General features: G+C 35.2%; 1 protein-coding gene across 1 annotated transcript in view; it reads right to left on the bottom strand.

Annotated features, from left to right (window-relative positions):
* Positions 1-13,761, bottom strand: part of oca2 (oculocutaneous albinism II) — a 176,523-nt gene that overhangs the window by 155,862 nt on the left and 6,900 nt on the right. The window contains exon 3 of the mRNA XM_021477197.3: positions 3,198-3,293. Coding sequence (XP_021332872.2) covers positions 3,198-3,293 — 96 coding nt within the window. The remainder of the gene's footprint in view (positions 1-3,197; positions 3,294-13,761) is intronic.

Here is a 13,761-nt window from a genome sequence, read left to right as displayed (position 1 = left end):
GACAAATGCTGAAAAAAAAAACTGCGTTTAGGCAAGACACTGCAGGTTAAGATGGCAAAAAAAAAAATAGCATTCATCACCAGCTGAATCATTACAATAAACATTTACAGCTTTTTATAAATTCTGTTTAAAATTTACAAAAGAAAAATGCAATTATATATGCATAGGACTAAATTATAAACATTAGATGAAGTTTAAAAGGTTTAAAAACTTTTTTTTTGAAGTTTTTTTTCCAAGTCACAGCAAGAAAGAACAAAAAATCTGATTTGTTTTGTAGAATAAAACATTGTATCTAATCAGAAATATTATATAAACAAATCCTTATCATCCATATCCTCATATAGCCTAGATATGAATAAAACTGTGAAGGTAAGTGCTGCTGAAGTGTAGATTTATGGCTCAGAGATTTATATTTATAAAAATACATATTGTAATTAAAACGTGACACTTAAAGAAAAAATAAAAAGTGTTTTTTTCTGCAGTGTCGCCCCTTAAACAAATTGACTTATTCAAGAGCTATTAAAGTTCATTCCTACATACCTAATAGCAATGTCTGATAAAATATACATATGGATATAAAACTGGGTATTAAAATATCATGGCTAACATTACCACACTCCTGACTGGTTGAGTGAACGGTGCTGTGAAAATCATATCTCAACAGCTGAGAGTGACGATAGTGAACTGCAAGCACTGTTTGCTTTAATTAAGACATACACAGAGGTCAAGACCACAAGGAAATAATAATGCCATACATTAAATGAAGAACTGTGTTTGTCTTCAACCTGGAAATATATAAAGTAATTGTTGAAAACAAAGGTCACAAAGGGATTTTTTCTCATTAGTGAACGAGTACAGGGTCAGTAATTGCAGAGATCAGGTATTGATGGCTGTTCTGCAAGAGCCTCTTTGACTATGCCAAGTCAACAGCTGTCAAATGATTAGTTAAAAAGACTTGTTCAACAATTGCACATGCTTAAGAAAATTTTGAATTATGTATATACAGTGCTCAGCATAAATGAGTACACCACATTTTAAAATTAATATTTGTATCCATTTCTAAATGAATATAGGCAATGTGTTTTGGTGCATTTAAACAAAACAGATTTAATAATTCATTCACTGAACATCTTTAAAATTGAAAGATTCTACATTTAAATTAATGAGAAATATTGCAAAAAAGATTACAACTGCAAAATTTCAACAAAATCAGTTTTTTTATTTTTGTTAGTTTGTTTCTCTCAATTTTTGCTATTTTTTAAAATCGTATTTCATTTTTTTCCCTAACATATAAATTATTGCGAAATATTGCAAAAAAAAAAAAATTTACAAACAGCAAAATTTCAACAAATAGTTTTTTGTTGTTTCTCTCAATTTTTGCAATTTTTAAAAATCATATTACCTATTTTTTCCTAAGATACAAATTTTTAACTACAAATTGTTGGACCGTTACCATAAACTATTTTGTTAGATTAGCTTCAGATTTGGCTTTAGCAGTGATTAATCTAATGTATATGCACAAATGTAATATTTTAAGGTATTCTATAGAAAATATTCATTTAAATGGAAGATTTGTGAGGGGTGTACTGATATATGGTGAGAACTGTATGTCATTAGTTGTTTTGATACATTCTTTTAAGTATTACATTTCTTTTTTACAGCTAAAATGCACTGTTTGACTCAAATATAAATACATTTTAAAAGTTTCATTTAATAATCTTAGACATTAAGATTTATATAACTTTTAGGAGTACTGACTAAATAATTAACTTACATATTGATTAAATTACTTTTCATACAAAGTAATTAGAAATGTATTATTACACTTTATTAAATTAGACCTGAACATTTCTACCCTGATGAAGACATGTAAGTAAAGGCTTTAATATTATCACGTACTGTTTGAGTGCCTTGAACTTATGATTGTGTTGTTTATCTTTATGAATCACTTATCTAAAGAGCAAGTATTTTTAAATATTTTAACAAACTTCCCAGCACTGCAAATAAATACCCTTTTATATGGTGAAGAGTAGAATGTTCATGTTAAATAATATGAAAGCAATGGAGAAGAACTGGATTATTAATTAATTTCATTATACCTTGGGAAATAGTCAGACATTTTTCCAGCCAATGAGAAATACCCAAATCAACTTTATCCAATGAAGTGTAGATAACTCAAAACTTACTGCAAGTTAATTCCAATCATTTGAAAAGAGTTTTGAACTCAGTGTTGAATGTAATTAAATACCTCATTACTTCAAATGGAGTAAGTTCACAGTTCTCTGTAGATTAATAGATTCGTTTTTGTTTTGTTTCGTTTTTTAACTTAGTTTTTATAGATTTTTAGGAACAAATAACCAGTAGTAACAAAACAAACAAACACAAAATAATAAAACATATATGCAAAAATGAACATACATACATACATACATACAGTACATACATACATACATACATATATGCGTACATGCATATATGCTTGTATATATGCAAATACATCCATTTCTCAAATGAACATCTATTAAATAAATAGATCAAATAAGTAATTGGAATATCTCCTAGATAAAGTACTTTGAATGATTTAGGAATATGAAGGTTAAAAATATCATTGATGGTGGAGTGCACAGTTTCCCAAAAACTGTTCATTCTTGAGCACTGCCAGAATACATGCGCATGATGTGCCTCTTTTACCCCACCTAATGATTGGTAGATTTTTTTTTTTTTTTTTACTCAAATGGTTTGTAGTAATCGGTTTCCTCAAACGGTTTGAGTTACCTTAACTTATTGGGTTTTACAGTGTAATACAAATACTTTTTGTATTAAGCAGAAAAGCCACAACTCCAAAATTGTTTCAGGCTGATCCTCCAACAAGGATACAGTGGATAGGAATTGCAAAGGAGATGTACATATGGAGAGACTTAAGTTTAACTTAAGACTTGACAAGTGTTGGAAAAAATGGGCTGAGCACCTTTGCAAATAATATGTGAAAATATGCATCAAATGTATTGTGATTTGATACAGTAACCTCTATGACAATCACTTTGTTTCTTTTTCCCCCCTTTTTCTTTCTTAAATAAAAAAAGAGTAGAAAAATAACATAAGAGCAAGAAAGCAAATTTATTGAAGAACTGAAAACCACTGAAGCAATTGAGAACAGAAGAACACTGTGAAACTTTAAAGCCCCCATATAGACTCACCTATCATTTTGGGAGAACTTGAGAAGTGGTGTCCGCTCTGTGTGGTTTGCTTGGTTGGATTTGCCATTGAGGAGGTTTACCATGTTGAAGCTGTGCCTGTGAACAAGCAGAGAATTATTAAATCCCAGCGTGACTTCCGTCATAAATAACACCTCAGCCACATTTAGAAATCAATTCCTGGCATCCATTTTTAATGGCTCTCCTATAAAAACTGGCAGCTGAAATAAAATGGGACTCAAAGTCTTTGAGGAGCCCTGAAAGTCATCCCTCCATTTCAACCCCTATTTAGTCATCTTTACACCCCTATCAAACAATTCGTGACAATGCTTCAAGCAAGGTCTAAGCTGCATGATCATAACATAAATGTGGATTTACAAACATAAGTTGGACATCCACAAGATGAAATGCGTTTCTATAAGTCATCACTTTGAGCTGTTGTGTCCTCCTACAGCGTTCTGTTCTGTCAAGCTGTCTTGATGATTTAACAGGCACCTCAAAACCTGTCAGGGTGAAATCGGGCATCAGGTGGTTTACGGATTCACAGAAGCAAGAGTGTCATTTGGTTATGACAGGTTTAAGGACAATGGCACGCTGTTTATTGGGGCCTTGAACACTAAAATTATGTTCTGACCTTGGTTTACATACTATTAAACACGACGACACAATGAAATAAATCAAACAATTGTGTTGTGACTTTATCTTGTGCCAGTGACAGGTTTATGTAAAGCATGAATCCTCTACAGAAGCCACTATCACAGTGTTGTCATTTAAAAGTACTTATTTATAAATAAACATTTCACAGAGAGCCTATTTTAAATATGCAAATATATGATGGGGGCATCGCCACCAGTGACAATTGTGAAGTGCTTCGAAATGTGCATTTTGAATTCAATCTTTGATGTAATCGCAACTGAAAAAATGAAGAGAGGGTGGGGCATAGAGTAGCTCCTCCCCTTTAAAAAAACAGCCAATATCATTTTGTTTTTATCCCAGCTCTGCCATTGAGAGTGGTTAAGCTCAATCACAAGCGTCTTGAAGGGGGCAGGGCACGACAGATACTAGAGAGCATTTGATTGGTCAAGATTTGATGGAAAACTAAAGTATGATGTGACGTGAAAAAAAAAATTGTTAATCCATTCGGGAAGTAACAAACTGCTAGTTTTACTTGTTTATATCAGTTTTATGTTTTCTAAATGCATATTTTGTCTTTATTTTGGAGCACACTAGCTTAGATATCCTTAAAACTTATAGACAGAAACTAGCATTTACAACATTTGTACATTTTCATGGGACCTTTGAAAAATGTAACATGTACTATTATATCATGTGTCAATTATTACACTATACGATTGCTGTCCTTAAAGTTAATGGACTTCATTTACCAATCTTCTTTCTAAGAACAATCTATGCCATATACCCAACTTGTTCTTAAGCAGCAGAAATGTTTGCACCTGCATTCTTAGGAATGGCGAATCCTGTTTTTTAGGCCCTGCACACACTAACACAGGTATTTTCAAAACTGCACTTTTTTCTATGCGGTATTGCTGTTTGTCTATGTAAGCCCACCGAGCCTACACCACCCAACGTGTTTCAAGCTGGGATCGAACCAGCAACTCCTTTGTATGGGAGTCGGTTGCTCTAACAAGGAGTCTAAAGACCATAGACTATTGGAAAATTATTGGAAAATAACTGCACACCTTAGAATATTCATCACCTAAGAATCAAGTATTCAACAGCCATGTTATGTTGTAATGGCTTTGCAATGCAAGGATCATAAAAAACCTATATTAATATACTCTAGTACCAAATCAATATATTTCTGCATAGCTTGAGCCACTGATAGCATTCCCTCATCCAGTAATCACACATTATCCTCTCAGCCCCCTCAGACAAGGACAACTCTATTTACTGTAGTCATAAAGCAAACATTTCACATCTCATATACTCAATGACAACAGAAAAATATCAATAGGCGTCTCCAAATGAAGAGGGGGAAGAGAAAGGATTGGTTCTGAGCCATTTCTCAAAGAGTGCTGATATTTTTTGGGCCTGCCTGAATAGAGCAGATGGAAATCCCGAGAACTCGGCAAACTAACTTCTGGAGCCTCTTCAGTAATCTAATAATGGTGAGAAATTCTCTGTTTGTCATAATTAATGACAGTTTAAATGGGTTAAGTCCCTCTTATCTCCTCAGCTGGCTCTGAGTTGCTGTGTTATGTGTGAGTTATGGAGAGCCATTGCTGAATGCCAGAATAGATCAATGTTGTTCAGCACAGGCCAGACTATAGAGTCAAGCCCAGTCCAATTCTAACACATCGCTGGGCAAATCCCAAACCACAGCTGCTTAGCATTACAGAGGACTCAACCAACTCACCCAGTGCTGCAAACAGCTGGGATCTGTGTGTGTGTGTGTGTGTTTGTGTGTCTGTGTGTGTGCTCCAGACAAGACATAATAGCCATGGCCTCCAGGATATATCCTGGTGTTGAGTTTGGGCAAAAGGGAGATTAGACAGGATATTTCAAGGCCTTTAATCCCTTTCTCTGCAGTTACACAACAGAGAGGAGATTTGAAATGTTAGCTCACCGAATGCAGGATTTATAAATGAAGCAAAGCCTTCTCTTATTGTGCCTGGATCTGAGTGCGTGAGGTCCAGATGAGAATAAAACGAAAGAGGCGGGGAGTACATAACCCAGCTGGACACCTACCATCCTGCTACAGGGATGGTGTAAGCTGACTAGAATACAAGTCTAATTTAATGTTATCTGAGACACTCAGATCTGTTTTATCAAAGTATTAAAAACTGCAATTTATTTTATGCTGTGTAAGAAAGTGAAACTGTTTTAAAAGTCTTTTTTTATTTACCTTTTTGTATCAAAAGTCTGATGTCGGTAGGATTTTATTTATGTTTGTATTGTATTTTGAAATTAACTGCTTTCTAGTTTGAATATATAACAATAAAACAAGTTATATTCATTAAACAATTCTGTGAGACAAAATTTATCATAGTACCCACATAAATACAAAAAAGCAAAACAGTTTAAAAACATAAAATGATTAAACATGATAAAAATAATGTTTTTAAAAATAATTATTTTCCAATGATTTTGGAAGGATTATGTGACCGTTCAGACAGGTAATGGTGCTTAAATTTTAGCTTTATCACCAAAAAAAGGAATTGCATTATAATATGTAAAAAAAAAGACTTTTTAAAAATCGACTTGCAAAAGTAAACTTTTTGCAATAATATTTCACATTAAAATAACATTTATATAGTATTTCATTGCTAGTGATGCAGATGTGCTGCTCCTGCTCTCAGTGTGAATCCTGCTTGTTTACATTGTCGGCAGCTAGCTCTCTGCAACTCTCACATGGTCGCCCACTAAAGCTAAGCAGGACTGCGCCCGTCACTACCTGAATGCGAGACCACATGGGAAAGCTAGGTTGCTGCCAGAAGTAGTGTTAGTGAGGCCAGCAGGGGTGCTCAACCTGTGTTCTGTGTGGGTCCTAACGCCTCAGTATAGTGAAGGGGACTCTATACTGCTCAGTGAGTTCCGACGTTAAACGAGGTCCTGACTCTCTGTGGTCGTTAAAAATCCCAGGATGTTCTTCGATAAAGAGTAGGGGTTCAACCCAAATTTGCCATCATGGCCTCCTAATCATCCTCATATCATAATTGGCTTCATCAACTCCTCTCCACCAATCAGCTTATGTGTGGTCTGGCACAATATGGCTGCCGTTGCGTCATCCAGGTGGATGCTGCACACTGGTGGTGGATGAGGAGATTCCCCCCTCATATGTAAAGTGCTTTGAGTGTCTAGAAAAGCACTATATAAATATAAGGAATTATTATTTATTATTATTACATGAATGGTGATTAAATACACGCCGCTCAAAAGATTTCTTGGGTGATTCTAACATATCACTCAAGTTGTCTCTTTACATTGTTTCCAGTTCCAAATTCTCTTATTTATTATTTAGAATAATAACTGTAAAATAAGAATAAAAATATGAATGATGATTGGGTGACGGGGTGGCGCAGTGGGTAGCACGATCACCTCACACCTCACCTAAGAGGGAATAAATGAGAGAACAAATAAACATAATTATGAAACTTTCTTCATAATTAAATAATGAAACATTTCCCATAGGACAAAAGAGGGAACAAACAACTATTGAAATGGATATATGGTAGCAGAATGCATGTGATGTGATCAGCTGATGTGATTGAGAGCAGTGGTTATCATTACAGAGCAGGCGATCACAAGACCACAAGCAGATGTCATCTCACGCCTCACTAACAATACATCACGTGACGGCTGATCTAAAACTCCCCTCTTTAATCCCGAAAGTGTCAACCTCAAGCTTCAGATTAAGACCTCCATTATCATATTCTACCATACTGTCTCTCACACACACATTTTCCCTCACATATGCACACATTTAAAGTGACGTTACTACAGCAATGTGACTCCACATGTGAGCTCCAATCCTCTTTAGAGTCGATTAGCAGCTGTTTCACACAGAAAAGCTCTCACTAAGGGTTCTGGAGGCCTTATCTGCCAAATGCGTTCAACTGAATGTCAGCCATAATACCGCAAGTGCACTGTTACAATGAATTTGTAAAGCATATCTCACATTAAGATTCTTTTCCAGTAAATTAATCATTTTCCCAGCGCAAGGTTTCTCAGAAATATTCTAAAGGTGGCATATGCTATTTTTAAATGTTAAAATCTTTCTTTCTGCAGCAGTTTAACTTGCAGAGACAACTACTGTATAAGTAATTCATAGACCGAACCCCCTGAAGAGTGTTAACAATGCGGCACAAACAAAACATTGTTCTTTTTGTTTGTGCTCGACTACTGGCGCAGACAAACGAGTGTGTTTGAGAAAAGAGAGCTGTCAAGTAGAGTTCTTTACAAGTCCACTTCTGCATTTTGTGTGTGTATACTGATTTTGGTGGTTTACAAGGACAGTTTTTTTTTTTTTGTTTAACAACACTAGTTGTTCTTTATTGCCTTACTTATTACATGCCTGAAGTCTTCATTCATAATTCAAAGAGCTTAAAAATCATACCTAAAGTCTTTTGACATTCAGATATTTCCACAAGTTTCCTGTGATGGTTGTTTTTAATGGTAGAGCCATATAATAAGCAATTTTTACCAGTATAAAATACATTATGCCTATGGAGAGTCACTGGAAACCACCAATATCAACATTTACTTCACTGGAAATGAGGTAAATAGTGATGAGGTAAATAGTAAATCTGCAGACATCTTTAGATAATCTATGATTTATTAGGTTACCAATTCGTTTTATTGCTCACAAATATGCACTAGCACAGGGGTGCCCACACCTTATATTTATATATTATAAAACCAAATATCATTATGAGCCATAGGCCGAAGGTAAATATGGAAATGCTTGTAGTTTCTGCCAACCCGACTCTACACCATAACTTTTCAATCCAGATTGATGGGGCAACCATTACTGCATCCAAAATGGTGAAAAGCCTTGGAGTAACGATTGATGACCAACTAAACTTCTCTGAAAGAGAAAACATCAGAAAGACCCGACCCTTCTTATCTGAACATGCAGCTCAACTCCTTGTTCAAGCTCTTGTTCTCTCCAAACTGGATTACTGCAACTCTCTACTAGCTGGGCTTCCAGCTAACTCTATCAAGCCTCTTCAGCTGCTCCAGAATGCAGCAGCACGAGTGGTCTTCAATGAACCTAAACGAGCACATGTCACTCCGCTACTAGTCCGTTTGCACTGGCTGCCAGTTGCTGCTCGCATCAAATTCAAAGCTCTGATGTTTGCCTACAAAGTAACTTCTGGCCTTGCTCCTTCTTATCTGCTCTCACTTCTACAGATCTATGTGCCCTCCAGAAACTTGCGTTCTGTGAATGAACGTCGCCTCGTGGTTCCATCCCAAAGAGGGAAGAAATCACTTTCGCGAACGCTCACGCTTAATCTGCCCAGTTGGTGGAATGAACTCCCTAACTGCATCAGAACAGCAGAGTCACTCGCTATTTTCAAGAAACGACTAAAAACTCAACTATTTAGTCTCCACTTCACTTCCTAATCTGCAATTGCCTCTCTGGATATCACACTAACTGTACCAAAAAAGAAATAAAAAATACTAATACTACTAATACTTTCCTTCTTAGACTTTACAGACCTGAAACTTGCCTATAGCACTTATTCATTGTTGCTCTTATAGTTGTGTAAATTGCTTCCTTGTCCTCATTTGTAAGTCGCTTTGGATAAAAGCGTCTGCTAAATGACTAAATGTAAATCTAAATATACCAAACTATTACTGCTCAAGAAAAGGAAGGGAATACTTAAACTAAATCTGATTCATTTACCATATTTAATTGAAACATTTCATTTTAGTTAGCTTTTAACAATAAAACAAACAAACAAACAAAAGGTTACAATAGATTTGTAGAAATCACAATCTCAGATGGGATGGTGGGCCAAATCAAAGGTTACTATTGGCCGACTTTGGCCTGTGGACCCTATTTTGGGCATCTCTGCACTAGCAGATCTCTGGTGAAAAATAGTTCAAGAATTTGATTCTGCATCTATTCTAAGATTTTCAGAACGCTAATCTCTCTTGAAGCACTTCTGAGTTTGGTATTCAACAGAGGATGGCATTGGATGTCTTGCAGACAACTGTACTTTGCTTGTATTCAATTCCTTACAAATACCACGTAAACCTAAATTAATCATTAATAACGTTAGGGATGGTTTCAGCGAGTTTTTAAAAAGTGTTCAAAGTGAGCTGTGTGTGATTATTTATATATATATATATATATATATATATATATATATATATATATATATATATATATATATATATATATATATATATATATATGTATATATATTAGGGATGTAACGGTATTGTAAATACCGTCATACCGCAATATTAATTTTTTTCGATATTATCGAAGTCGCATGACTCGGTAAAACTATAGGTCTTCTGAGAAAATTTGCTCAGGCGAATGAAGCGAACGGGACGTAGCTGAAACTACATTTCCCATCAGCCCAGGCGTGGCCATAATCCTTTGCGGTCTGTTGTCGCTACAGATCCAGTAATGCAGAAATGGAGTGTGCTGCTAGTAGCGGAGATGAAAAAAAGATGGAAATGATCGAACCTAAAGCGGGTGTTGTCGCTGCGCGCGTGCTGAATAGCGGTGCTGTCGCGCGCGTTCTGATCAGCTGTGTTGTGGCGCACGTATTGTAAAGCGCCGAGGGGGGGTTGAGCACGCATATTCAAGAGAGGTGTTGTCGCGCGCCTACTGAAGGGCTGGATTGGACGGAGGTTGTGTCGCGTCGCGGGGGCACTTTTGATCGTTTTGGAAGGGCATTTTCTATCCAAGACTAAAAAGGGCATGCGCACTGCACAGGTTGAGCCCTATGTGTGCACGTGCCTGCAAGTTGGGGAATACGACTAATAACAGTCATGGGGACTGCAGAAACACAGCACACTGTTCAGATTGATGCAGACATTGACTTGTACCGCAAAGAGATCTCTATCTCACTCATGGTTTGTCTTCTCAAGTGGGGGAAAGACAATGCACAACGTTACCCCACTGCTGTCAACATGGGCCAAGTCATATCTCTCTTGTCCCAGAAACCTCAGTCCCAAATGAGAGGGTTTTTTTCTGTTGCAGGGGACATTGTAAATACCCAGAGATACCAGCTTTTACCAGATTGTAATTATATGATAATTTTCCTTTAAACCCATCTCTATCTAAGTGAGTGAGTGATTAAATGTTGAATGTGATGAGTTTTCAACAATACTAAATTGAAACTTTATTTTTTTTACATGGTTTAATAATTTTTTTGTTATCAAAATTGAAGTTAGTGTTTCAAAGCTTACAGATTGATGGCTAATTTGTATGTCATTGACACTTTTGGCACTTTTTTGGAGTATTTTCAAAAGTTTTTTTTTTCCTGTAAATGATTCAATAAATACCGTACCGTGACATTCATACCGAGGTATAACCGAACCGTGAAATTCTGATACCGTTACATCCCTAATATATATATATATATATATATATATATATATATATATATATATATATATATATATATATATATATATATTAAGGGTGTCACGATTTCGATTTTAATCGAAAATCGATCGAAATTTATGCTCGATTTCGATTATCGAATCAAAAAATAGAATCGTCGATGCTGCCACGCCCCCATGTCACGTCAGCTTGGCTTCCCAAGCGGGAAAAAACACGCTTGTTGAAGTGCTTGTTAAACTGTGCAGACAGGAGATCCGTCGACAGAGCTTAAACCTTCAGGACTCGACAATAAGGACTGCCCGATAGCCCGGAGCCAGCGTGCGAGACGCTCAGGCCAGAGTACAGTGCTGCCTCACACATAGACGTTTGTTTCGGAATCTGTCTCGTTTCCCCCGTTAGTTTGTTTGGCATATATCCAGCAGTTGCTCGCATCCGCGCCAAATCAGTCCGAGATCCCCTGAATGAGACGGTCTCTGCCCTACTAAGCGAATCGATTGTAGTGAAAAAACAAAATAATGCAACAAACTAATGACCCAGGCTATATCACAGTGTATTATGATTATGTAATAGCCATATATACGGCTATATAAAGAGAGAATGATGAGCAGGGCGAGATGTCATTCTTACCGGTAAATGCGAAAGTGAAAGCATGCTGAAATATTACCGAGAGCTGTTTATCCAGCCTGATCTCGGTTTATCCATCAGGGAAATTGACCGAAATTACTATCTGTTAATTTTTCCATATTTTAATCGTATAATATGTTGTATTAGGCCTGTCCAAGGCTGCAATTATTTCATCATAAATACAAATTATGAAATGTTGCACTATAAAATAACTGTTCAAAAGTAGTTTATTATTTAATTTATTCATTTATTCCAGTGATTTTAAAGATGAAATTTCAGCTTCATTACTCCAGTCACATGATCCTTCAGAAATCACTAATATTAATTATTATTATATTTATTAATGGTAATAGTAATAAAAGCAATAATGTCTGGAGTAATAATTTTATTTGAAACTACATACAATAACAAAGTAATTATTTAAAATTTTGATAAATATTTAACAATTTAACAATTTTTACATTTAATAAATATAGCCTTGATGAACTGAATAAGTTTTCTTAAAAACATTTAAAAAATTACTGTAAATATATATACAGTGGAAGTCAGAATTATTAGCCCCCTTTGTTGTTTTTTTCTTTTTAAAATATTTCCTAAATTATGTTTAACAGAGCAAGGAAATGTTGATAGTATGTCTGATAAGATTTTTTCCTCTGAACAAAGTCTTATTTGTTTTATTTTGGCTAGAATAAAAGCAGTTCTAAATTTTTTATAAACTATTTTAAGGTCAAATTTATTAGCCCCTTAGGCTAATTGTTTTTCAGACTGTCTCCAGAACAAACCATCGTTATACAATAACTTGCCTAATTACCCTAGCCTGCCTGGTTAACCTAATTAAACTAGTTAAGACTGCTTCAATGTTTTACTTTCACACTAGTACTTAGTCATTTTAGCAAACACCTCAGATATTGTTGGCTGGTTCCTGTTGGTTGTGCACCTTTTTTTACCGACGCCATAATAACGACACAGATCACTGCCTATTCACAAGAAAAAAGTGATTGACAGGTGGTAATTATGTGTGTAACTTGCCTTTATTCATTTACTGTATGATTTGTTTATGGGTAAAACAAAGACCATACAGGTCAGGTAGTTTAAACTGTAGGCTACAAATAATTAATTTGTTATTAATTAATTAATTATTCATAATTGAAAATCGAATCGAATCGTGATTTAAGAATCGAAAATGTAATCGAATCGAGAATTTGGAGAATCGTGACACCCCTAATATATATATATATATATATATATATATATATATATATATATATATATATATATATATATATATATATATTTATTTATTTATATATATATATATATATATATATATATATATATATATATATATATATATATATATATATATATACTGTATATATATATATATATATATATATATAAAGTCAACTTACAAGACTCGTAGAAATAAACAAGTGCTTTTCCTTGTAAGCATTTGAGTGCACGGTTAAAAAGAGCGCCATCTGTTATTAAAATCTAAGCTCAGTATATGTAAACACAGGCATCTTTCAGATGAGACATTAAACCAAGGTCCCGACTCTATGTGGTCATTAAAAGTCCCCTGGATGTCCTTTCTAAAAAGAGAAGAAGTTTAACCCCGTCATCCTGGCCAAATTTGCCTCCTAACCATCCACATATCATAATTGGCTTCATCACTCTGTCTCCTCTCCACCAATCAGCTGTTGTGTGGTGTGCGGTCTGGCGCAATATGGCTACCCTTGCGTCATCCAGGTGGATGCTGCACACTGGTGGTGGATGAAGAGATCACCCCCAATGTGTAAAACACTTCGAGTGTTTAGGAAAAGTGCTATATAAATGTAAGGAATTATTCTTATTAAACCAAACGATAGAGGTTTCCCAAAGTTGTAGTGAAAA

The sequence above is a fragment of the Danio rerio genome, chromosome 6 (genome assembly GCF_049306965.1).
Source record: "Danio rerio strain Tuebingen ecotype United States chromosome 6, GRCz12tu, whole genome shotgun sequence".
NCBI lineage: Eukaryota > Metazoa > Chordata > Actinopteri > Cypriniformes > Danionidae > Danio > Danio rerio.
This window is presented reverse-complemented; position numbering and strand designations above follow the sequence as displayed.